Here is a 27,479-nt window from a genome sequence, read left to right as displayed (position 1 = left end):
TGAACCCTTATTGTCACGATATGGTGAATTATCGTTTTAGATGAGTCACGTGTTTGGGATGAATAAAGTTCTATTGAATTGAATTGAATTGAATTGAATTGAAAACACGATTTGAAATCACATGTATGCACGAAAAATACGTATTTCTGTTTCCAAACTTACATACAATAAAAAGATTTGAGATTTGGAAGAGGACAAAAATATTATTATATATTTACGTGCAGGGTACCATGGATAATGATCAAAATTCACTATTTTTGACAAAACAAATATGATTGATCACTTTAAGTTCAGACACGTAAAATTCTAGCGATAAAGTATCATGCTCATGGAGGCATAAAAGCCTGATACCTAAAGTAATGTGTCAGCGATGGTTCAACTCCGGAATAAAAAGGACGTGATGTGTTCTACAGACTCAGTATGACCAAAAGATCATGTGATGATGGTTAAAACAAACCCATGTGTACAAGCGCATATGGAGATATACCGTATGTATTTCTATGCGCGTTTGCACACGTGGGTTTGTTAGAACCTGGGTGCCTGGGTCCATTCAAAGTCGGGGTTTAACCTATTTACTGGGTTTGTTAAAGCCACAATAGCTGTGAATTTCATGCATTATTTTTATGATTTTATTTTCAAACCAAAGTTTGTTCATGTAAATGTGCTAATTGAATGACGTGTATAGAAGTATCACTGCTCACTGATTTGGACCTTGCCTAACACGTTAGATAATAAACAGATGCCACACTAGTCAAATGGCACCCCCACGAAAAAGTACAAAAATGCAGTATTTCGTGCACTTACACATCCCAATTATCCAATACACAAGCATGATGCCATTTACTTGAATGCACAACACACGATCCCTGTTTTTTTGTTGTTGTAATCTTTATTTTCTGTCATGTGATTAGTTTTTGAAAATGGCGGGAAATCTAAAATGCTGTTTAAACTTTTGAATTTTACATGCCACTGTTGACACTTATGATAGTGTTATACACCTTTTCAGTCTTGAATGGGTCTTATTCAAAGAAAACTATTGGAAAACTGAGGATATTTTGAGACTTGTTCATTACACATTCGCAGCTATTGTGGCTTTAAGTGAATCTGTTCGAGTGAACACAGAGATCAGTGAAAGATTTTGGGTGGAAGGAGGGTGTGGTGAATTTCTAGTACTGTCCTGCAGGAAGCAGAAAAGATCGGCCTCCAGTTGAAAGACGCCTGTAAGTAGCAGATACTGAGCTAATACGAATGATTAGTTGTGAAATGGATTGGTGAACAGATGCACATATTCTCTGTAACAGGATATGGGGAACACTGCTCAAGTTCACATTGTTCTGCATAATGTTACGCATAAAACACATCTTTGCACATGCTATGATTCTCCAGGCGAAGGTATAGAGCTGTGAAAAAGTGGCATTTACATACAAATTTGTACAAACTGGGTGAATGTTTTGCTCTATGGAAGTGTTCAATGCTTCTTCAAGTCTTGCAATTTTACGTCTGTTTTTTTAATAGTTGACATGTTTTAATGATATAGGATAAGCGACATGACCCCTGACCTGCAGTGCACCTGATAGCTAGATCCTGCCATCAACTCTGCTAACAGTAACGCTCTGTGAAGTATGCCATCTATTTTTTTTATCAGTCCTCTTTAAACATGGAAAAGTGCTGCCCTTAAAAGTTTTAGGAGCTCAATAAAGATGTGTTTGGAACCCAAAGCAAATGCAGTTTGACAACATCTTGGTTATTAAATTACACAATTCTAGCACCTAGGAGTCATCTCTCCAATGAAGCAAGTTCCTGGAAGTTTCCGTCGGTTTGCAATTTCAATTGAAGAAGTTCGTTCACCAGCACGTTATACCTATCTGCACCGACCACTCTCCCTGGTAATGTAGATAGAGAAATTCTCTCCGTTTCCAAATCCTTTCTGATTTGTTCTCCTTTCTGCTTGTCTTGTGTCTCAGCACTGATTTGCGCATCTTCATTATCCGATCCATCCGTCCTTGGGATTTGGTCTGCCTTTCTCTCATCTCGAGCGGCTTTGATGAGGTCCTTACATCCTGCGATGGTCTGCTCCAACTCTGTGTGTACGTCTGTGAGAGCAGATTGCACGGCATGCTTCACGGCCCTTGACGGGATGGCAGGTGTGATTTCCACGTCATCGGCCAGGTTCTCGTAAAATGCATGAACGGCCAGAATAAACTGGTTCTCATTTCTGAATGGTGAACAAAAAGTAAGATCAACTCAGTGTGAGGAGCGAGTTTTTCGTTTGTATCTTACCCAACCTCTAGTATAACCAAATTGGTTTCAATGATATTGTTGGCTCTGTACATTGTCAAATGGGGGGGGGGGGGTGAAAGGAGGGAGGGCTATCTGTAGAAAAGTGGATCCAGTCTTCCTAGAGACTGTAATGTTGATTTGATAGTGAGATCTTTCATTTCCATAAAATGCTAATCCATTCAATGCATTTATTTGGTGTTCCCTGGACGAGTACCAGAGTTAAGTCGCAAAGTCCTCGAAATGGATCCCTGAACCACAATCAACATTTATGTAATGCAATGGTAGAGTCTAGTTCAGTGGTTGTGTACAAATCCTTTAGTATACAAGTTTGTTGGACCAGTGCAATGATGATTCTATGGTCTAATCAGAAAATGCTGTGTTTCTGGACCTTGGACTCTAGCATGCACACCTGAAGCCGTATTTTTGAATTGCAATACTGCTGTAGGAAAAGCTAAGTCAATGTTCAACAGTGGGAGCAAGTTTTCTGATGTTACGAGGTTTTTTCAGATGGAAAGGTTAAAAAATGATTTAGATATTTCTGATGAAGAAGAATTCCTAATGGAATCATCAAACTTACTTCTCTTGAAAGGAAAAAAAGAAAAGTCTCTTGCTTTGCAAACCTGTTTGCATTAGTAGCACTCACCTTGTGTGGAGTCTCAGCAGTACGTCATTGGGTGCCACCTCCTGCGGGTGAACTCTGACTCCTGAAAGAGCGCCCTCACAGCAGATGTATCCAAGGTGACCAGGTAAAGGCTGAAATCCCATCAACCTCTGCAAGACTCGGGGAAACGGTGTCAGATTGGTGAACTTGGAATGTATGTGTAGATGTGTGGATACCTGAATGGCATTGAGAGACTTCAGAGCTAACTGGCAGTCACTCTCTGATGGGGAAACAAAAACTGTGCTTGATAAGTTCCTGAAAAGGTGGTTATGTTGCGTCATCGCTTGAAGTTCTCTCTAATACCTCATGCCCTTTTTCAATCTGAGTAGGTCTGTTTGCGAATGATACCATTTTTATCTCATTAATATGCAAATATAAATAATTGTTTGCATTTTCTGATTACACTTTTGAAAATAAATCATGTGAAAATGATGAAATTACAACTTCGTCAGGGACAGCAAATGTTACAATGAATTTTTAAAGACATGTTGACTACTCAGACTACAAGCTCCAACAACAGCCACACATGCACGGACAAAATTTATCTGCATTTCAAGCTGCAGTGTCCAGTGTCACGTGTGTGCTGCTGTATTTAACAACAAACCTGCAACTGCAAACAGCGCTATTAATATCTCAAAAGACTGGCATATTAAAGGCGATAGGGCTGTTCACAGTTTACGTCACTGTTCTCTCATCAATATGCAAAAATAAATGTTTGTCCGCATTTTTAGATTACGCTTTTGAAAATTGCGCATGCAAATCGACGAAAACAAATCTTAGTAGACGACTGCTAGTGTAACAATGAATACTAAAAAGCATATTCGCGACTCAGAGTACAAGCTGCAAAAACGGCCATGTATGCAACATTGATAAAATTTGTCCGCATTTCAAGCTGCGTGTCTAATGTCGCGCGCGTACAGCTATATTTAGTAACAAACCTGTAACCATGAACAACGCTATTGAACTCATGCAAAAATTTTGAAGAAAAGGGCAACTGCAGAAATCATTGGAAAAAGATTTTATATTATTTCAGTATCAAAACAGAGAGACATAGGTATCTGATCCTCCTTAGGCCAAAAAAAATAATAGGTTTGTTTCTGGTCATTGACATGTGGCAAAAATGATGTGGCACCGCAATTTTTTTCAATTTTTTAAAAATTTTTGGTGGAATTTGATACATTTTCCCCTTTTTTCCATAGGGGCAAATGAAAAAAAAGGAAAAAAAAAGAGTTGACGCACACACTTTGAAGTGATGCGCGTGGTGACCAGAAACAAATTAATTTTTTTGGGGCCTTAGCACCCAACTAGTAACCTTTGCACATTTTTTGCACACTTCGTTCTCCATGATGAACAGCATGCACAGCAAGTATTCATCTCCAAAAACAGTGATGATAAGAACGCTAGAAAGGGACCCCGGGTATTGTATTCCATTATAGATAGTTATCGTGAACCAGTGTGCCCGCAGTTCAGAACTCTTTGTGTCAAAGAAGGATCTTCAAAAAAATTTTTTTGCATCAGTTCTATACACTTTATGTCGTATGTCTGTAACATTTTCTTGTGTCACAGACACTTGTCTCTGTTCAGTGATGCATCACGATTTAGTCTTGCAGGGATCACTGATGTGGGACAAAACATATTATACTATATCATTAAATCACATCGCTCACATACTACTATGTGACACCTTTATTATTATAGTAATTGGTTATCAATTTTTTTAAGGATTTGATGTGGATTCAACAAAAAAACTACCACACTGGAAAAAACTGGAAAGAACAGAAAGGGAGGAAGAAGATGCCAGTATTACTTCATGCATGATATTTTCATGGGGATAGAATGACAGATGGGGGATACGTTACAATTCTAGCATTGCTATTGCGATTTTGCATGTCAGTGGGGTAACCATTGATACAGTCAGCGTGTGCGACCAAACAGATGATATAAAACATGTTGGTAGTCCCTGGGGTAGTATAAAAGGCATGAAAACTTGGGATTTCCATTGGGGTGTATCGGATGTATGTCAAGGCCCAGAGATGTAACGAAGTATTACGGACAGAGTGCAGTCTTGTGCAGTGCGTGTGTGTGGTTTCTGTTCTGAACATTTTCAAGTTGAAACCAAGCCGTCAATAAACTTTAAGCAGAGCTAATGGTGTTTTTCTATCAACTAAAGATATCACTTTCATCGATTACACCTCCTGTAAATGTTTGCACTCAGTAACGGAACGCACACATGAGACTGTGGGCTAGTGTCGAACCAAGTCAGCTTTGCCAAAAGTGCTTGTGAGTCAGTCGGTCTTTCACTGTCAGTCTTGAAGTTACATGTAGGTGAAAAGTCCAGGTATCATGACACTAACTGAAAAACTCTAATCTGAGCATTATTCTGAAGAGGCAATCCAGTGAACTCAGCGGTGGTCCCTCTCACGGCCATTTGACAGCCAGCTGGACCGATCTCGTCCCTGAAAATAGTCGGGTTAAACAGAAGAACAGGAGTGGGGTGACCATGGTTTACTGAAGAGCATCACAAAACATGTGTTAATAATTTGGTGGAATCCAATACACGGCAGCTAAACTCACGCAGTTTCTAAAAATATCCGCTCTTTGAAGTTTTGGACGACTAAATCATATTTTGGACAGTTTTAGACAGTGGTGGCCATATACTCATCCATCTTTCAACCAAAAGACCGAAACGACAAACCCGACACTTGATATACTCAGATGCGACTTTTTTAAAAATAATGTCCCCCCCCCAGTGTTACCCTGACAGTCCTAATGTTTGACCTACTTATTCAGACATAACACAGCTTGACCTACATTTTGGGCTATTGATGCAGTATCATAACTTCGTGTTCCGTAAATATACTCATGAAAATGTACATGAAAGTTTTTGCAGAAGCTGGGCATACAGTTGTCTATGGCCTATCTTAACACCAGGTACATGTAGGAAGCCACTATGTGGACTATGAGGGGGAGAGGAGGGGGGGGGGGATGGGGACTTGAGCTGCATGATGGGATATACGGTTGCAACTAGGCTAAGACATCAGCCATCATGGGATTCACATCTTGTGATTTCATGTTTTACGATGAACTGAGCGACTGCTTTATGTCCATGCAGTAGGAAACAACACTGCTTCTCATGTGTATTATTGCCCATTATCAAAGAAAACACTACAAAAAAACCCCCAATTCTTTCGAAGTTTTGAAGTTTTCAGCAATTCAGCCAGTCCCATCTTTATGTCATCTGAGTTTTAGTTCATCTAGGATAACAACAGATTTCGCTGATAAGCAGAGGATGACACAGAATCTATACTTGGTAGTCTCTCGGGACCATCTCCAGGGGATAGAAAGACAATAAAGACACAGTCCGATGAGCACAACTACTGGCTTTCCATGACTTTTTGAACTCCTACTCCTTGGGGAATCATTTCAACTGATATCACTATCTCATACATCCAGGCAAACTCACAGATTCTTCTTCAATAAAAGTTTAACACTGTCACCACAAGGCCTTGATGCATTTCCCATTGTGTTTGAGCAGTAACATTGCCCTACATCTACCATGCAGGGATTGGATAGGATGGGGAACTGAAAATTTAACCGGTCCATTCAAATTAGTTTAACTGACAATATGAAGTGTGCTGTATCATACCAGGTATGGTACCCTTCACTGAACTTGAAATTGATATTTTGATGGACTTCTTACCTGACATTGTAGGCATCTTATGATATTCCAGGGAGAATTTTCCCTCCAGCACATCAGCTGCGGTCAGCAATGCCTGCCCGATGCATGTGACTTTGGTGACACCGTCTCCTCGCTCCTTACTGTCTGTTTCTCTCAGAAACTGATGTAGAATCAGCCGGCAGGAACATTGGGCATCACTGCCAAGTTGTGGCAATGTTGTCACGGCAACCACATCCGTCTGGTTGCCAGGGTACAGCATAGCGTGGGACTGCATCTCGGCTTTGAAGCGTTTGTTGGGCTGCGCCTCACTGGTGGACATATTACCCATGGATGGTCCTTCTTTGAATGATGGGAAGCTTGAGACCGATGTAGATTCACAGACTTGAAAGCGATTTCCATTTGAAATCAGCGACATACTCAAATCTGAGATGTTTCTGTAGGTGAAAATATTAACAAAGCTATCTTGTACTTTTATGTTGCATAATTTGTGAATGCTCAGAATGTACCGGTATGCAGGAAATGTTACCATTTGTAGCCACTGGTCTGGTGCACACGGAATACACACACAGTAGGGAAAATACATGTTGTCTGTGCATAAATGTTCTTAAAATTACTTCGAACACATCTTAGTCACGACAATGGTTATTCTGTAAACCACTGTATCTCTGAATCACTTGATGACGATCTAGCTGCTTTAGCAATTGCACACATTTACATCACAAGAAAAACCAAATCTCACAAATTTACCACATGTTAATTTAGCATCTGGAAAGATCCAATAGCACTTGATGAGCGCACTGGTTTGGGTAGAGCTCATGTTGTTCAATTAAATCAAAATATAAAATCAAGTACTGAAGTCAACGTCAGTACAAGTACATGTAGTTTGTTCTGCTACTTGAAGTACACTACATCCTGAAAAATTCAGCTGAGCAAGTTGTACAGTACATGTATATGTTCTTGAAGCTGACAAGTGGGTATATTTTTGGATTTCAGCCCTATAGTACTTTGATGTGATGAGACATACTGTCCGTGCCTAGGTGGCTAGTCAGTTCTAAACACAAAACAGTGAAACATAAAATACACTTACAAAATACACCAAATACACTAGACACAAACGACCCAGACATGAACGATGTGTGGAGTTGCTTTCCCTTTATTACATCCACACTCTCTGTCGTGGTTTGTGGTCATGTGATGCATGTAATCTTGGTGCTCATACATGCAAAGAGCCAGTAAACCAGTTAACAGTTTAGAATTACTGGTGACTAGGTAACCTAGTTTGAAAGCACACTCTATGCATGCACTCATTCTAGACCAAGATGAATGGTAGCAGAGGGACTTCTTGATTTTCCAGTGAGAAAATTGGATGAGGTGTTTTACGAAACACACACTGATTGGCCATAATTGGGTGGCATTTGTTTTCCATTGGGTCTGAGAGTTAATGCCCCAAAACAATCTGCTTAGCTCGGCCTTCATCTTTGTGAAACACACCGTTTTGGGGCAACACTCTGGCCCCGGGGCAACTATCATATGCTGTACCCCTGATGGCCAGTCAATAATGTATATAATGTGGTTCTCACTGAAGGATAATGTGCAGAATAAAGTGAACTTCTAGTGATCTATTTCACCCCTCCACATCCCGGTCTATGTACAGTTGTATCTACCCTTGTAAAATCAATGAGGTGTTACAAAAGTATTGTTAAGGAAAGGTGAGGACAGCCCAGGGTTACATGTACCTGTCGCCTGTATTTTCCAATGTCACACCAATTACCCAGCTATCTTCAACAATGTGCTGCCAAGAGCATTTGACATCCACCGCCTTGCTTGTGAACTTTGACCCTTGGCATTTGACTTCGGCAAGTCTGCTCCTCTGACGTGTTGAAGGATTGGTCCCATCATACAGGCAAACCAGGGAACCCTAAGGGGTGTTTGTACAAGACAGCACGGTCAACCAACTTTCAGGGATGAAATCAGGTATGCAAGATTTTATCCAGTGGAATAAACCTTTGGAATAAAGTTAAATGGCTACCCTTGCAATTCAGAGAATGAAGATAACCAAGGGTTCCAAGATCCAGGGTTAATTTATCTGTTGGATGAATGACTTTGGCACTATTGGTTTTCATTATGCTAGGATATGCGAGTAAAAAGTGTGAATTGTGCTATGAAGGATACACAGCGACCAAAAAGCCCGAAACACTGATAATAGGGAGCATCAAGTGCAAGTCACATTTGTCCTATACTGCCCTCAGTAGAGCCTAGGCCTTTGGAACCATCACAACCTTGATTAATGAAGGAATATCACAAAATGTCATCCATAAAAAATCAACAAATATGACAAATTTGCGAGGTTTGTCATTTTAAAAGACAGAAGTAAAGACGGAGTGCGATCTGTTGGACTTCTTCAAGTGGGTCATGTCAATACAAAAGGTTGAGTACTGGTGACTTTAATCTCTTTTACAAACCTGATTCTCTTGGCTTGTACTGTCCCATTTTGGATCTCCAGAAGCCATCTTTAATAATGACTGACACGTCTTTCTTATCATCCTACTTTTCTGTTCTTGTAATAGTTCTGACTCCCTGACGGAAGCTTGGGTGACCTTCAAGTGAAAAGGTGAAAGAATGCGAACAGATCAAGATTTAAGATTGTGGTATTGTCTTTTTGTCTCATTTGAGGCACAAATGCTTCACTGTGTATGCCAAATATTAAATGGCATCGGGGTCCACCGACCAATTGGTATGTAACATCGCCCTCTATTGACAAGAGTGCTATCATCAGTTTCACTTGTAGTGAAGTCCAGATCATTGCTGGCCATTGCGTTGTACTCAAAAGAAAAACAAAGGAATTTACCGCAACATTTTCATAACTGCAAGATCATCAAAACTACAAGCTCAATAGCTAACATACCATTTCCTAGGTAAATGTATTTCTGATTCATGAATTATATTTTGCTGGCGTTTGTTGACAACATTTTGAGAAAAAAAACCAAGGATTTGTGTTTCACCTGAAGCCTTGATTCCAAAGCCTGTATTGCTTTCCATAGATTGGATGAACTTTCGGTATCTTCAACAGTAACCTTTCCTATATCGCTGTGTGAATCCTGGAAAAAAAAACACAGGTAGCATTTATGCATGTTAGCTTGTGTTTACTGAGTTCAGTGGTAACACATTACACGGGGCATAATCTACTAAAGGGATACATCAAGTGATTAGTGTAGACGTATATGATAACATTGCATTCATGTAAAGACTGATGATGCAAAACAGTCTCATAAATGTTGTTTAACAGAAGATGCATAAAGCTGTTATCACAGTTTGATGATCAGTACTGTACATAGCAGTAGTCAGGCTCAGCAAGCTGCCGTACACTATGCTGGCAAGGCCATTGACACCTGTGAGGAAGAACAAGAAAAACATCTTCATTAAAGGGACAAAGTCGGCCATTTTTCATGAATTTTGTTTGATACGAGATACTACTTGTATTGTTTGACATGTTGAAAGATACTGAATGAATGGGTGACCATGCATATATTGGAGCCCTGTTTTAGACACGATACATGAAACCATCGCGAAAATGAATTAATGGTCATGACTATTAATTCATTTTTGTGATGGTTTCATTTAATTTGTCTAAAACCGGGGTCGAAGACATGCATGGTCACCCATTTATTCACTATCTTTCAAAATGTCAAACAATATAAGTAGTATCTCGTATCAAACAAAATTCATGAAAAATGGCCGACTTTGTCCCTTTAAAATCCAATCAACTATAATAAGTTGACTGCCACTTTCAATTGAAATGACATTTTCAATCCTTCACTGTGCCTTATCTGATATTAGCGTGACAAGCTTTGAAGTTGAAAACCGATGCAAACAGGCCCTGACAGAAGTCTGAACAACTGATGTCATGATTTTTCAGGATTGTACATTTTAAAAAGCTGTTACACTTCGGTCGCCATGATCAGAGTTACTCACCTTATCAGTGATGTGACACAGCTGTAAATCAGTAAGTACAAATGTCCGACATGGATTTGGCGTTGAAGACGTCGCTGACAGCAAAAGTATTTGATCATTGCCAGAGTGCACGAAATCATCCACCAGTATGCTATCAACAGTCTCCCATGTTTTGGCAATCTAAAGAAAAGAGAAATGTCCTCATGAACTGACAAAATACTGATACGTATTGGCTGTTTTAATATCAGCATCACTTGCCATGTATTTGAAATATTTCACTGAATCTTTCGGAATCAAATTTGACAAAAACTTTGTTATTTATAGCTGAGACTCAGTGAGATGAATATTCAATTGAAGCTAGTTTTAACTGCTTGAAGACTATCAGTATCAGTTTTATCACAGACCCTATAAAAGAGTCTATGGTTTTATTATCATAATGTTGCATTCGGGCCTGATTGTTCAACTTAAAATGTGCTCGAATTTTGTATTTTTTACAATTGGCAATATTTTAACATCGGGAAAATGCTATTAACGTTTTTAGCAGAACATTATAAAAAACTTATGTAACAAACCTAAGGTTATTACATGTATATCTATTAAATAATTCTCTCATTATTTACCTAAAGTACAAACTGAAACACACCATTCAAATTTCAAGACGTCCAATGAAGATCCCCAGTTCTGAAGAAAAATTATTTGGCTTATACAAGTCAGGATGAAAATAGCCATCTCCAACTACATATACCATATATGATCATCGTCAAAGAATGGAATTCCTGACACCTTGTTTGGTTCAACACTATGGCTAAGTTCAATGTTGTCATTTGTTATGATACTTAGAAGGGAATGGGGCGTGTCTGTGAAATGTACAATTATGACATTACCTCGAATGAATCTTCCCAAATAGCACAACACTTCTTGGTCAGAGATTTCACCAGGACGAGTTGATGAGAGGAAACGGTGACAATGATGATGTCACAGGCATCGGTAAATGGCAAGGGATGACATTTTAACAGCTGTCCATCTCTGAACAGTAAGAGTTGACCCTGAGTACTGGCAACGATTGTCTGGTTTTTATGACAAGTCTTCTTAGAGAGGCCATAGTCAAGTTCATACTGATCATGGTGACTGAATACTTTGACACTGGATACAATGCCAGCATATGCATGTGGAACGAAATCCGTTCCGTCCAAATACAGGTCACAGTCACCTTGACCCTTGTGACCTCTTAGGTCAAAACTAAGTGCTATCCATTCGTGATCCCAGATGACCCCTTTCCTTGATTTGTCAAATACTTCTTCTGTTTCCATGGCATCTGACTCTCCAACTTCTCTTGCTCCCATGGCAACCAGCCTATTGTTTGCGATGACGCCGACGAAGAATGAGAAAGGTTTTGACAAAGGGACAGTGTTAATGTGCATCGCTCCATCTTGAATTGGGTATGATGAGTAGTGAAGGCTTTTCCCTGCTGTCCAGCAAAGAAGTGGTCCGTCCAGCAGCTCGATGTACTTCACCTTTTGTAAATTTTCTGAGTGTCTGAATTTCCCAACGGGGACAAATTCACGCCTTTCAAACGACAGCAGCAGCAACAAGTAAATGCGCTTATTCATACTATCAACATTGTGTTTCACAGCCTCAAGGAGTACGCAAGGTAATTTGAGACCTGTAGTGTTCTCTGTAACAGTCTTGCTACCAACCAGCACAAGATTGACACCTGGCAGACTCCACTCAATCCCAGAGGCATCTCTTTCATTGAACTCTTGCAGACTTCTGTCGAACTCAAAAGGTGCTGCGAGGATTCCTCCCGCAGTAGTGATTGAAATTCTCAAAACATCGCCACCGTATGCTAAGAGTGTGATGTCTTTATCATCTGTGGCCATTATCCCTTTCTTCAGTTCAGGAGAACCATCAGATGTGTTTTACTCAAGCAGTGACTGTATATGGGATAAGAGAAAGAAAATATAAAACTGGTGATTCAGGGAGACTAGTATTTATAAATGGTCATTACAATGCAAAAGGCGCAGCCATTCCCAAGAAAGCTTTACTGTTGGAAACCAGTCCTGTAAAGTTTGAAGATCTTGCCCGATAAATTGATATTCCTCTGCAATCAACATGTTAAAGTGGAGGTCAGTCAAATTTTAAAATACTGTCATTTTCTGCATTTTTTTGCTGCATTGTAATAGATGGCTATATGGGTAATATGGGCTACAAATAATATGACGCAAAAAATGTCAATTCCTAACTTCCTTTGGTATATTGAAATGAAATTATCATTTGACAAATTGCAGCCTTCAAGCATGGAGCACGGTCTGTGCTAGCTCTGCATAGCAGGGCTGTGGTGGGAGGCCGTATAACGCCGGTAACACACAGCCCTGCCATGCAGAGCTAGGTCTGTGCATGGAGGAACAGTGCTACCTCAGTGAAAAGTTGATTGATTGATACGCACAAGGGGCACTTTTAAAATGAAATAATTGCCGCAGTCCCTCGGGCTCACTTTAACGGCACTTCTGTTTACCTCCCACCCATATATGTCCCTCCATTATATCATAGACTCCGTTTTTAAAGTCTATGAGTATATTAAATAAGACGACAATCTTTGCTGTGACTTGCGTGTCCAAGTTCAAATCCTCTCACCGGTGGGTGGGCTTCACATTCATCGCCGACATGAACCTTCAGACCATCTGGCCGCCGTCATCGACCGATTTGCATAATTCTGAAGAGATGATAATACTGTCCTTGCTTCGGTTCACCTTGCGCCATTCCGTTTCATTCACCTGGTCTTGTCCACATTTGTACCTTTCTGAAGCTCGCGCGTAATAAGTTGACCTGGAGATGACCTGTTAATATCTCGACAGGGCGCCCCCAGTAGGTGACCCTTAAAACGTGACAACACTGCTGACAGTAGCGATGGCGGAAGTATCATCTGGAGAGGTAAGATAATATGCAAACAGATGGTTTTTCCTTGTAAATTGCTTCACAGTGAGTTGATTTTGACGATGTAGGGGTAGGATGATAATCTCCAGCGAACGCTGTTGTACAAGAACAACGCCGTCGTTTAGGAGAGGGGCGGAGATCCCTGGCGAACTAAATTGAAATGTCGCTTTTCAGTGATTAGATCAAACGAACGTACCCCCAGGGAAATGGTTAACTGGATCTCAAGTGGACTCTGGTCATCTGGAACGCTGACCAAGTGGACCTTGAAATACACTTCGCGCAGTGTATGCTAATACAGTCTGTAAAATTTATTTTCCCCTCGTATTGCTGCATACGAGATGTGCATAATCGCACATTAGCCTAGTTCACAATCATAATCATATAATGGAATATATTTAAATTAGAGAACTCTTTGATTAAAATACAAGCCGTTTAGCTGAAGAGTCAAGCTCACGACCTTCTCAGTAGTATCATAGACAGTAGAAGCAAGAGTGTGTATGCTAGTACACTGGTATTTGCTGAATCCATAGACTGGACATTATACCTTCAACCACTTCCCATCACTAGCACAAGCAGAAGACAATCATAGAGCATGGAGGTATACCTCCATGCACAGCTGTGGAAAGATATCTGCATTATGTCCATGATCCCACTGGTGGTGGAACCATGTCTCCATGCATTTAGGAGGGCGGGGTGGGGGTTGGGGGGTTGGGGGGGTTAGCTCCTTGCTCCATGATACAACAGATACCGGTATATTGGGGAAGTGGATGGTAGGGCAGCATATTCAGCAATTGAAGAGCTTGCAGAAAGCATAGCCCCTGGAGTGAGAGGGTCTATTCAGAAGGCTATCAAAACCACAGAGATACTGAATTACCATAATGAACATTTATCATCATTAGAGAAATATTAATAAAGGGTTGAGTACTTGGATGTTGAAAAAACGATTCTTATGGTTCATAATAGACAGTAGGGAAACCTACTGTCTACGGTCTCATGAGGGCTGTAAACGGCATAATTTCAAGCATAATTGCTGTATCTATATTGGGACTAGGAAGCAGAGGATTCTTTAAACACTGCTGATTCATCAAGTGGATCTTTGCAGTGTATTTTGCCATTCACAGATGTTTTTTCCGTATCTGTAAAGGTCTTTGATGGCAAGGGAAATTCTGAAGTCATAAAACATGATTTATAGATACTGCTGTGTATACACTCTGAAACTGAAAGTGAAAGTGATGCTGACTCGCATCTCACGGCTATTTTTAGTAACCAGGATACCAGGGATAAATTTGACCTTTGACTGTCACATGAGTGCGAATGTACTCTAAACTGTGTATGTTACACACCTATTCATGTTGTCAGGAACAACAAGCTATCAAATATGTAAGTATGCTCAGCAGGTAGATCTGATGACTAGCACCCCCTCATCAAAGGCAATGGTTAAATCACTCATATGTAGGTATAAATAGTATGTTCATACAAAAGTAGTTTGTATTATAACACGCCACATGCTCATTCTGTGTCGCGATTCACCAGAATACGTCACGTGACGAGAAAATAGATACGTCTAGTCCCAATCGGATAGACAAAAGTGATGTCAGAGGGCATTTTTTGAAAAGCTATTTCCCTAGGGAAATAGTTCTGACCAAATATGGGAGAGTGCCCGGTCACGTGACCGTAGTGTCGTCTGCAGCTTTGCAACAATGGCGGGTGACTAGAACGTGATGTGCGTCCGGGATAGGTGACGACACATTCTGTAAAACAGATTTTCGTACATTTTCCAACATTCCAACAGCGTAGGAACTTGAACAGCTCATCGACGGAAAAGGATGTCGCTAGGTATGTTTAGAATATTTTTTGAAAGAAAGTGGTACCACGTACAAATGAAACCACTGTGGAAACATCGCCCAGTGAACTTGTCACAGTGGATTGTTGCAGTGCAAAATATCAAAACACAATAAAAACTATATAACAATACAAAATGAGCATGTGGTGTGTTATAAAACACCTATAGCCTGGTCTTTATTCGGGCTATAGCGCTCGTCTATTACCCCTCGTGGCCGCGTGTTACCAGAAACACATCGCTATACCCCTCGGCCTACGGCCTCGGGGAATAGCGATGTGTTTCTGGTAACACATGGCCCCTCGGGGTAATAGACGGGCGCTATAGCCCTCATGACCAGGCAATAGGTGTTTATTATTGGGAAATACAGAACCAGTTTGAATATGTGCGTCAGAGTATCTGTCACAGAGAACTTTTAATTTATTCCATGCTGTAGGTAGTTTAGTGGCCTTGTACATACACAAGCTGAATATGTGCCTATCTTTATCTCTTCTAGGAGTTTACAGGAAGGTTTTCAGAATTGAGAAATCAGTTTCTAGAGACCCATGCAGGTGAGCAAGTCCGTAGACAGCTGTCAGTATACATGTGTACTACCATATAAGTCATGTTTTGAAAGCATAATATTGTTTGACACACAATTTCTGCAAAGTGCAAGCAACATGTTAAGTTTAAATTTTCAATCAAGTGACAGGTTACTAGTATGTTCTTTTTTTATTTAATTTTCAGAGGATATTTCTAAAGGTGTTTATGATGACAGGGATGTGGAGAGAGTCAGAAGCGATGACTTCTACGTCAAGCTTTTCTTGAAGCACACGAAGGGCAACTACGATGTGTCACTGGAAATCATGCACGAGTGTTTGAAATTCAGGAAAGAGTTTGCAGTTTATGGTAAGTTACAAAAACGAATAAGAAAAAGATGTTAATTATTCATGTTGATTTATATATTTGTCTCTGTGTTTGTAAGGTGTTCTACAAAGCACTTTTGGGAAGATGAAGAGATCAATGATTTTACGGTAGAACTACATTAATATGGCTGTACCGAAGTAGAACGGGCAGCCCTGATGAAATGGCATGGGAACACCAATAACATTTACCTACCTGTGGGTCTCAATAAAAAGTCTGATGTCGCTATGTACATGTGCTCTGTGTCTCTCTCATGTTTTGAAATTGAAACATGCCGCAGAGAAAAGGGCAGGGTATTTGACTTTTGAACTCCTGAAGGAGTACCACTCATGTACAGTATGTGTACTATATGGAGTCAAGTGCATTAGAATGAAACAAAACAGGATAAGATACAAAGTGACTTGATTCTCTTCAGAATGGAGAAAGGTAAACACTGCCAGATTTAAACAACTTAATATAATTTTTGTGCAAGTGTCACATTGAATATACATGTACATGCAGAAGTCCATTTTCCCTCATGGCGTGATGTTAATTTGACTTATGTTCAACAGATATCAGTGAAGAGTCCTTTCCACAGGATTTGTTGGAATCAGGAGGGATGTATCCGTATGGAAGAGATAAAGAGGGAAATCACATTTGTAAGTACTGTGCCGGCATAGCGTAGCATTAACTTCAGCTAATAACATGATGTACAATGTAAATGATAACCCATTATAGAATCTGTTTCAAAATCTGTAACTTTTTTCTGTTTTCAAACCAAACTGTGTCTGACCATAGATTCCACATCACCCACCGTCTGTGGTCTGACCTGTCAAGAATTATGTACATGTTGTACTCTACTTTATTTTATGCAGTGTGGTTCATCGGAAGGAAGTACAAGAAAGACGCCAAAAGACAACTGCTGACGAAAAAGCTCTTGATTTACTGGTTGGAGAAGTTTAGCATCGAGTATCCCGGTGAGAAAGTCACTGTACTACAAGATGCTACTCAGACTGGCCTTCAGAACATGGTGAGCCATTAACGTGTACTTAGTTCTGACTGATGTATCTATCAATTTTAGCCTCACAAGATTTTATAAAGTCTTCATATCACTTTGTGTTATCCAAGTTATCCCTGCTTTCATAGCTCTGATACTTACGAGTTATACAATTTGTAAATTTACAGATTTACAAGTTCATTCCGTACATATCTTACAAAACTCAGTGAATCTGTTTGTGTTATGTTGCAAGACACTCCCTTAGATGTAGCAGTGAACAACAAGGCAAGGAAAGAAGATTGTATTTGTTTTGTCTGTAAATATGCAGACAGCACTCATTGGTATACTATAGCTCTCTGCACAATTTCCTATAAGTATACACAATGGGTCAAAATCCCTGGCAGAGCCATTTCTTTCAACATTCTTGTTACTTCAATTTTCTCAACCAAATATAGATTCGAAGAAGTGTTCATTTATTGCATAAAAATAATGAAAACTTTAAAGTCTTATGAAATTCCATGCATACTGTCAGTATCTCTGACAAATCTTTTCAAAATGCTTTTCTTCACAAAAATTTCCTTGTACATGTAATATTTCATTACTTCAGTACTTAATTTATGTTTGTTTCGTTCACAGGACCTTGAAATGGTCAAGTTCATTATTACAAGCTTCAAATTTTACTATCCAAGCATGTTAGGTAAGTCATAGATGTATGTGTCTTTCAACTGAGAACACTAAATTTGATTTTACAAGTCACATCATGATGAAGGAATTTAATTTTCAGAAAATCAAAGACTGGTTATTTGCTAGTTTCCCCAAGCACATCTCAAATCGATTCATTCCCCTGAGTCCAAAGGTTCTGATACTGCCATCTTTTCTGAGCTAATCTATTGCATTATTTCATGACTTTTGATGAAGAAAATCGTTCACTTTAATATTAACTTTATGGATAAAAATAAGCTGTTACACTGTGTGCTCTGTTGCAGCTGTGATGCTGATTTATGAAATGCCGTGGATTTTGAACGGTGAGTACAAATTCTGGTCTACAATGAAAATTTAAAGATCTTCAGATTGTTCATCTTGATTTCAGCAGATTGCAAAGATGGAACCCTGAAAAAAACGCACAGTATTTATATAATCAAAAATGTTGGTTTTTCTCAACTTCACCACAAAGTCTTCTGATTTTGTATGCATTTAAGATGTACGGTAATGTCTTGAATACAATGCAAATCATGACTCTGATAATCCATCAATCTTCACCCTTTCACCACCGTGGTTTGACCCAAACCCATTGTTATCTCTGGTGATTGGACCTGTTTACAGTGAAATTGGGACGAATAGGTTAATCATCTGAACCCATTTCAAATTGTAGAGGCCTTTATAGGCCCAAGTTTTACTCCGAGATCATTAGGATAGCATCAAAACATGGTCTTGTTACTGGCTATTCCATATCATACATTAATCACTGTATTTACAATCAATGAAGACTCTTTTCTCATCTTTTATCGTAGCTGCTTGGAAAGTGATCCAGAACTGGCTTTCGGAGGAAGCCAGGAAGAGGGTCCGTTTTGCCGGCAAAGGCAACATTCAAGAGGTCATTGCCAAGGACACTCTACCACCATACATGGGAGGGACAGTAAGTGACAACATTCAGCATAAATTTAGCTCTCAGTAATTTCATACTTATGCTGGCAAAGCTTCGATGCACTCTTGTCGAGGTTGTCCGAACCCTTCCCCAATCTGTTACTGTAGAATTGTTCCCAAAACCAGATATTTTATGGTTCTTGTAATAAAATTTTGTCCTTATAAGTGCTTTTAGCAAACAAACCTTTATCATAATTTTACTGCAAGCAAAGATATTTGAGTTGCTTTTTACCGGTTTTTTGTTAACTTGTATCATACATGTATACCTGCTCACAATGTATCTTCATGTATGCATGTATTTGTATAAAAACAAATCCAGAAATGTTTATAAAATGAATCAAAAGCATTTCTGTGGATGAAATATGTTGAAATGAGTCCCACAAATGCTGTACAAAATTTTTCCACATGAGGGAAAGGCTTGAAAGTGAAAGTACGCCCACGGGCAGCAAGACTCCGGTCAAACCGTTTGACCTGTATGACCACATATTCAAATGCAGTCAGTATACCAACAACGCCCTTTGTACTGCCAGTAGAGTGAAAATACCCATAGACAAGGCTATCCCTCGTGATTATTTGTAACTTGCAGTGCGTTGTTCTGACTTCAGTTGGCATGCAGCAATTATGATACAAGGTTAGGCATTAATAAGGCCTCGCTGTGACTTTTTCCCCCTGAATGCTTGCCACCCAGGATACATATGAATGGGTGTACGTACCCACCCCTCCCAGAGAATATCAGGAAACAGTGGAAATCGAGGAGGACGTGGATGCCAACGCATCAATCAGTACAGAAGGGAAACCACAGCAAAGTGAAGCGCAAGCACCCAACATTGGAAATGGAGATATCAAGGCAACCACCGTCAGACGAAGGGTTTGTATACACAATCACGTCACTCATGATTTGCACGTATCATTTATGGATATTATTTTGAGTTGTTGGCTGAGGAACGAGGAAGACGCCGGTTCTTTTCAGTTTTTGGAAATATTTTTGAAAAACAGAAAGAAATCTAAAGCTGCTTCCTACTACTGTGATCATAGATTTGTTTGAAGTAAGGGTAATATTACGACGGGACTTCTGTTATCATAATTGTTATAGTACAGGGTTCTCCGCAAGAGGATTTTTGGGGATCGGCCACCCCTCTGTTTTGAGGACAGTCTATTCATATGTTAATCACCATACAAAAGAATACACTTTCACAACAAAAGAAATATGCAAATTGTTCATTTTTTTGTAAATTGATTGTTCCTGGTTTTTCCAAGCTGTGGAGAACACTGTTAATTTCAAATTCTTTTTAGAGGGTGTAGCAAAGTTTGATCCTAAAAGACAGAAAAGAGAGTAAACATATTACTGTATGTTTACAGAATAGAATCATTTTATATGCTATATTTAGCAAGTGGTACTGCATTTCAACAAAGCTACAGTAAGGTGAATTACCGTATCACTGCAAAGTAACAAATAGGATATTGGGACAATCTTTGAGTCAATTTGAAATTTGTGGAGATTTATTTGCATCAGCCGAGTCATGTACCAGTATGTGAGATCAGTGAAATTTTCTTGCACAGGGCTTTCTTTAGCAAGTGGCTCATTTATTTAGCTCTGAATGACCACTGATGCTGACATCTTGTTTCTCCATTTTTTGGATGCACTCCTGAGCCCTGTACACACGTTGAATGGGTCGGACTCTGATTTATTCATTTATGTGTTTTAAATGAAAGAAGCTCATGTCAGTTTTTCAGAAAATGAACCAACAGATCTGTCAAGGGGTGTATGCTGATCAAACGTGTGCTGATATGTTTTTTTCATTGTCACGCAGGATATTCCTATCCCCACAGCAGATTGGTCATCAGAACCCAAGTGAAAATGAAACTTAAAACTGGAAATGAAAATAAATTATGAGACGAAATAATGCATAGAGTCCGATGACATTTGTGAGAGGTCGTAGGGTATTTCATTCCAAATCAGGCTGCTCATGTCCGATGACTACAGTACGTCTTGAATTCTCACATCATATGACACTGCCAACATTTCGAAAAGCTTGTCTTGTGTTAATGCCCATGCTAAAATTTACATGTGGTTTTGGTTTGCTTCATTTTACCTGTTCACAGTGTACTGTGGATCCACCCATCATTCACAGCAGTAAGATTATTCCAAGATTGGCAAAGTTAAGGGGGTGATCAGACTGTTGAAGCCCATATCATAACATTGTTGTGCCTTTCAGGTGCATTTTGCCGACGACACTGAGTCCCCCGAGAAATCCACAATGAGTAAAAGTTATAGCGCAGACAACATTGACTTATTGCTCTCATCTTCACCACAAAGGAGTAAAGAGGCAAGTTTTTTCATCCCGCAGAGTGGTGCCCAGATTGTTTTGTCATTGTTGGTGCATGAAGTGCGTGATTTGTCACAGAAATGCAATCCTGCATGTGTGGTGTTTTGTTATTGATCATTGGTGTTGGATCTTTGTACCATTGGTGTGTGAAGTGTGTGTTTTGTCACAGAAATGCAATCCTGCATGTTTGGTTCTGTAATTGTTCGTTGGTGTTGGGTCTTTGTACTGTAGGTGTGTGAATAGAAATAGAAATGCAAAATTTTCCCATGTTGTCAGTCTGTGATGTGTCCTGCTAAAAATACCATTTGAGTGTGCGTTGTTTGTGCGTGCATTTCTTCAGTGAAGCACAACTCTCTCCAACATTAGCTTTTGTTCTTTGTGTCGTTGTTATGATAACTGTTGTTGCATGCATTGTAAATTTTCCTGCAAAGTACCAAACACTGTACTGCATGATCCTGTGTTGTTGTTTTGTTTTGTCATTGTTTGTGCATGTAGTGTAGATTTCTTCAGAGAGAATGCAACACTCTCACATGCAATGCAATGTTACTGCTTTATGTCAGCATGAAATCTGGGCATATGCCGTGACTTGCACAAAAACCATCTCCAGTCTCAGTTGTTACAATACATTTCAAAACACTGCACTGCCATTCACACCCTCAAGTACCAAGTGCAAACTTTGCTGGCAGATTGAGCAAACAATTGTAAATTTTCATCTTTAAAATAAAATAATAAAACTGTCAACAGCTATCATGCAAATGCTTGATCGTCTGAATCAGACGATCTAGAATTTACCGCTGTTTTAGATTTTGGAAATGGCTGTTGAGTTCAAACTTAACAGTGAGGGAGAAAATCGTTTGCTAAAATGACATTGTGAACATCATTTTAGATTGAAAAATGGTTAATTTTTCTTCATTGCAATTTTGAATAGAATTATCAAAATACATCATTCTATAGAAATCTTTCCTCAGGCTCCGGCATATTCTACAAGTAGAAGGGACTTAATTCCTCTTGATATAAAATTGTGGAATTTCTGAATAACCTTGAGTGGTCGATCTGTCATAGTATACCATAGTCTTTTTGTGGTGTATTGTCACCAGTGATACACAAGACTGCGTAGTCTCCATGAGAGTGGCCTTGGCCTAACAGTAGTTTTTGCCACATTCTGTACGGATACCTCCATCGTCTGTCATCTTAACTTTATCCCGTTTCAAAATACTGTTAGTTTGTACACATACAGACACTAAAGTCATATTGGTGAATGTCGTCCAAGTTAACGTAGACGGAAACAAGCCATTGGATAACAGGGAAGGGATGTTTAGGGTCCTCTCTCATCAGCACATTCACCTCCCTATGATTTGCTCTTCTTATTCCTGTAGACTTCTGCACAGCAGTCGTCCAGTCACCATGCTCGACCGAGGAGACACCGTCGCAGCAGTGAGTCAAACCAGGGACCACTACTTACTATCAGGTACTGTGATCAGATCATACCACGTCAGATAATCCCATCTGGCTGGAAAGTGAAATTTATTTGTACCCAAATAGGTGTTTTGAGCTCAATCATCAAAGATCTTCACTTTTTGCGCTCTCGAGTATTTTTTATAATAAAGCAAACTGCCTACTTGGAGAAATATTCCGCCACTTGGTTTGTCATTATTCCATTGAATTCTGAGTGTGTTACACAATAACATAAACGTCATGGCAATAACTATGTTATCCAAATTTCATCAGGTTTTTGAGTTATTTGAAAGTATGATGTCGTTGCTTGCATGGTGGTTTATCATCATCAGCCAAAGTCTACTTTGTATTCAATGTCGGACATCTGCATCTTGGTCTTTGAATTGTCATTCAGGGGGGAGGAAAAGAGAGTTTTGATCCAAATGAATTATCTGATCGATGCTGAATTCAAAGTCATGAACTTGATCCCATGGCAGCAAAAGACAGTTCAATGCTTGAGTGTCAGTGTTTTACCGAGCCATTGTCTACATGTACAGTGCCACACAAACTTGCCATTATCTGATACAATATTATATGCAGCAGTCTGGACTTAATTTGGACGGCTGAACAAATTTGAATTCTGTCTCTTATCTCTATATTCATAAGATGTGTTTTAGCGCCCAATTTCTACAGTATTGAAGAAGCTACTAGAGTCAACCTAAGCTTACTTCTGTTCCTTGAATTTCTTCCTAAATCTTTTGAGTTGTCGTCAACTTGTCAGTTCAAATGTCATACAGGATAGCATCGCCATCGCCCTGTGATAATGTTCCACTGATTTTTGTTCTGCATTTCTGAACGAGTAAAATTTTTGTTGTAAAAGTTCTGTTGTCGTAAAATGTCACCAGTGCTACACAAGGCTGCGTCAACTCAATGAGTGCAGTCTCTCTTTTTATTACAAATATTGCTGTTTTCTGTAAATTGCAGCCCAGGAGAGGAGTTAGTATTTACAAGCCATGAACACAACAAAGAAGCCAGTGCTGTGATTTCACTGACAAACAACACACAGGGACTTGTTGCATTCAAGGTATGTGAACGGTCATAATTCACTAGTCAGTCTTGTATTTTACACATGGATCATTGTTTCTGATTTCTACAGTAAACTTAAGATACACTAGCATCCAATCAGAGTCTACATCATATGACCCTGACCAATCAGAATGCTGATACTGTTTCAAAGATTTGCTTGATTAACTGATATGAGCTGTAGCAGTTTTATCCATCGGGAACTGTTTTCTTATCTTCAGGCAAAGGGGTATTCTTATCTTCAGGCAAAGGGGTATTTATGAAAGTTTGATGTTTTGATCTGATTATTCTTTATCAGTGACTGACCAAACATTTGTAATGTTTTTCAGGTGAAGACCACAGCACCAGAGATATTTCGAGTCAGACCCAGTGCTGGGCCTATAGCTGCAGGTCAAAGTGTTGACGTCAATGTAAACTTACATGCTGGTAAGGACAATGAGAAACAATCATATTGTCTAGGCGAACACTGACATATGGTTAAAAATGGCAAAGTTTGCCTGTACCATCTCTAAACTGAGAAAGTGGCCAGGCACAGTTTTGGTTTGATTGGTGCGTGATCTGCCCTCGTTAATTTACAAGCTAATTCATTTGACTTGTATTTTGGTGATCCCTGTACCAGTGTCAATGTAAGGACCAGCAGTCATGTAGTCTGGCTTGCTACTTTTTCCTGTCATACAACTGCATTTAGTGTTCACCGGTCCGTCAGATCTGTGGAACAACAAAGTTGCCGGTCTTGGCCATAAATGTTTTTGTCCTGAACCTCCAAGTACTTGATCTGCACCTCCTTGATGCAGGATGCTTCCTGAATTTGTATCTATCGTTCACACAGCAGCACTCAGCACAGTAATTTTTTGAAAAGAGGCCTGATTCAAAAGCATGAGAAACCTGGCAGAGAAAGATTACATTGCACATACTTCAGGTTTTCCACAACTGTTTGGAAACTCTCAAACGCAATGTGACATGACTGTAAAAATTGCAAACAGAAGTAACTCTGCCCACCGTACATCTGACCACAGACCATGCCCCAAACAGAACTTCGTCATTGGAGTCGCAAGCTCTGTAACTGATTTCCATAACATACATGCAAGAATTTTGAATAATTCAGCCAAGTTATGCCAGACTACATGTACTCAGATATAGGAAGGTGATCTCATCGTTATTACAAGTTTGACTATAAACCCTTTCATGCATCTAATTCTTTCAAACATAGAATCAATGAATAGCTTTCCTATTTGTAATTCAAAGGTCACGAGTATACTCTGAGAAAAGAGAAGTTTTTAGTACTGTCAACCCAAGTTCAAGATTCAGTGAAAAGTACGACAGCCCTCCAGGCGTTCTGGAAGCAAGTGCCTTCATCGAGTGTAGTAGAACACAGGTAATGTGAAAGCTGTAAAAAGTTGACCACTCACTCCTGCCAAAAGATTGACAGTAGCTCTTTTATTTTGAAATGAATGGTGTGTACACATGTATCCAGGTTTTGCACTGAAGCTCAAACGTCAAAACTATTGTGGGTGGGTGTTCTGCCTTCCAAGTTTAATAGGTTTGTGAACAGAGGGTTCCCAGAGGAAAATAGATCCAGAGGCGATGAAGATACATGTATTTTGAGCAGGTAACATGTCAGGGAATGCCTCAGAGTATTTGATTCCTCTGCACTGCATGATGTTGTCAACGCTTTGTATTCTTTGATCGCACGAATGGAGTAACCAACAGCTGATCAGGTGATCTTTTAGAAGAGCGCCCTCATGCAATTTGTTGGCATCAAGTCCGGTAGATCTGACATTTAAATGTTCATATTTTTTCACCAGTTGCTTTTTATGTGCATTTTCCTGTCCTCAGATTAAGGTGTAGTTACAGAGTTGTACCTGATCCAAGTAAGGAACCAGCCAAGAAACCAGCAGATATTGAAAGCTTACAGATAGAAGTCACTAGACTCACATCCAAGGTAAAGGCACACGTTCAAGGTCACAGTCAGATGTTCCAACGTCTAGGAAAACCCACCTCAGCCTGTTATGTCAGGGACTCTTGAGACTGTCTTGTGTGATCTTTTAGAAATATATTGTGTTGATATTCCAGCAAACGTCAGTCACTTGAGAGTGTGCAGTCTGTATGTTTTGAATGTTGTTTATGCACGAAGTGAAATAGAAAATGGCATACATTAGTTTGTACTGCCCTCAACGTTGAAGTGATTGACTTACTTTGTTTTTATTTTTTCACAGCTTGAACAACTAGTGGACCACAACATTACCATTGAAAGGCGCCTAGGAAGTATCCTAAAACTGCTCAGGTTGTTTGTCATCGCAGGGATACTTCTGTTCCTGCTGGCCATCTATTATCATTTACATTTCTTTAGTCTACTCACAGAAGCTGGAAGAGGCATGAGATCAACAGAGGGAGCATCGACAACGGCTCGTTCACATGAACCCCAAACAGAGAACATTTTGTCCGATCCGAGTGTTAGAATGGGTCTGAGTGGCCAATAGCAAATGTGGAAGTTGGTGTGAGCCTGACGCATGAACTTGACCTCAGTGTGATGATTTACGTTCAGAACTGTGCGATGTGTGTGTGGTAATGTTGATATTTTTCTCCAAAACAAAAAAGTACTAGATGATTCTTACCATATCCAGAGATTACCGTATTAACCATTGATGGGTATGAACTCAGTAATATTAGCGATGAAGCTGAATGAATATCCTAGAGAATAGAGGTGAATGGGTCAAAGTTTGAACAATAAGGTTAAAGGTCATATGTCAGATTTTTTTTTGAGTGTATGCAGATGTCTCATTGGATATTGCTGGACTGTTTGATGCATTCACAACAATGCAAAAAGACCCGCACCAAGCGAGTAACCATTGAGTATAGAAACAAAGTACAATTAGGTTCTTTCTAATGTACTATTGAAATTTTAAGGATGTCTATATTAGGTGTATAACTTACTGTTTAATTGTATATTTTGTGAAAAAAAGTAGTTCTGTGCACTCCAACTTTTAATCTGCCCTGCAAGAAAAAAAATACATCTACTTAATGAGTGTTCTTTTTTTCTGTCTGAGACTGGACTGTTGATTCTTGCATAGATCAACACTATTCCTAGTCAAAAGTTTAAATATATCGTGTATTGCTTTTTAGCAACAAACCTCTAGGAACTTTTGCTTCCAATTATCGGTACGTCAACGAAAATGAAGGTTTGACAAAGATTGTATTTTATCACTTGTGACATCACTTGACTTCCCCAGTGCCATAAATATGCAAAAACAAACTGAAAAATATCGAGTGCAATGCTGTTTGTTATCGTCAAGTTACTGTTAATGTCCCGTGTTAATTGTTTTTTAATTAAACGATTGTCTCAAAAGAAAAGCCGTATGAAGTAAGTTTGTCAGGAGCCTGACCCTGTTGCCAAAAACGGTGATGTAAGCTGTTTTTGTCGTAATGATGGACCATCAGATACAATTCCTGTTCTATTTGTTGTCTACAGTATTGAATTTGAACTGTGTCATACCTTCTTAGCGCCCTTAAGTTGTTCCTAAACGAGGACTCCAGGGTGCCTTTCTATGTGCTTTACGTCTATGATCGTCTGTGCTCAAGATGTATGTCGTGCATTAAATTTGTGTTTACTCATTCTTTTCTGTACACAAAATTTCATTCAAAGATTGGTATGGTTAAGTTAAACAGACCCTATCCAATAACAAGGGACGATGATGTGATATTGACAGTGTTTGAGATGATGGTCGTGGATGTCAGTATAGCATACCAAACAAAACAACTTCTTAAGC

General features: G+C 39.4%; 2 protein-coding genes across 3 annotated transcripts; one reads left to right on the top strand and one right to left on the bottom strand.

Annotated features, from left to right (window-relative positions):
* Positions 1–183: 183 nt before the first annotated feature.
* Positions 184–13,424, bottom strand: LOC139131244 (Fanconi anemia group B protein-like). Its single transcript, XM_070697229.1, has 9 exons — positions 13,206–13,424; positions 11,456–12,505; positions 10,593–10,751; positions 9,623–9,718; positions 9,083–9,217; positions 8,357–8,538; positions 6,642–7,054; positions 2,924–3,161; positions 184–2,215 (listed from the first exon to the last, which is right to left on the bottom strand). Exons 2-9 carry the CDS (start codon positions 12,449–12,451, stop codon positions 1,777–1,779), a joined length of 2,658 nt encoding a protein of 885 aa, XP_070553330.1. The 5' UTR covers positions 12,452–12,505; positions 13,206–13,424; the 3' UTR covers positions 184–1,776.
* Positions 13,408–27,063, top strand: LOC139131245 (motile sperm domain-containing protein 2-like). 2 transcript variants are annotated; one of them, XM_070697230.1, is made up of 16 exons: positions 13,408–13,502; positions 15,842–15,896; positions 16,072–16,233; positions 16,800–16,886; positions 17,103–17,257; positions 17,861–17,921; positions 18,211–18,249; positions 18,736–18,860; positions 19,557–19,736; positions 21,085–21,195; positions 22,572–22,663; positions 23,614–23,713; positions 24,042–24,138; positions 24,958–25,087; positions 25,549–25,654; positions 25,929–27,063. In XM_070697230.1, exons 1-16 carry the CDS (start codon positions 13,479–13,481, stop codon positions 26,190–26,192), a joined length of 1,788 nt encoding a protein of 595 aa, XP_070553331.1. In that variant the 5' UTR covers positions 13,408–13,478; the 3' UTR covers positions 26,193–27,063. The 2 variants fall into 2 exon arrangements, with proteins under 2 accessions (XP_070553331.1, XP_070553332.1); XM_070697231.1 differs by lacking the exon at positions 21,085–21,195.
* Positions 27,064–27,479: the final 416 nt, after the last annotated feature.

Source organism: Ptychodera flava, chromosome 4 (genome assembly GCF_041260155.1).
Source record: "Ptychodera flava strain L36383 chromosome 4, AS_Pfla_20210202, whole genome shotgun sequence".
Taxonomy (NCBI): domain Eukaryota; kingdom Metazoa; phylum Hemichordata; class Enteropneusta; family Ptychoderidae; genus Ptychodera; species Ptychodera flava.
The sequence above is the reverse complement of the archived record's forward strand: the minus strand, read 5'-3'. Positions and strand labels throughout refer to the sequence as shown.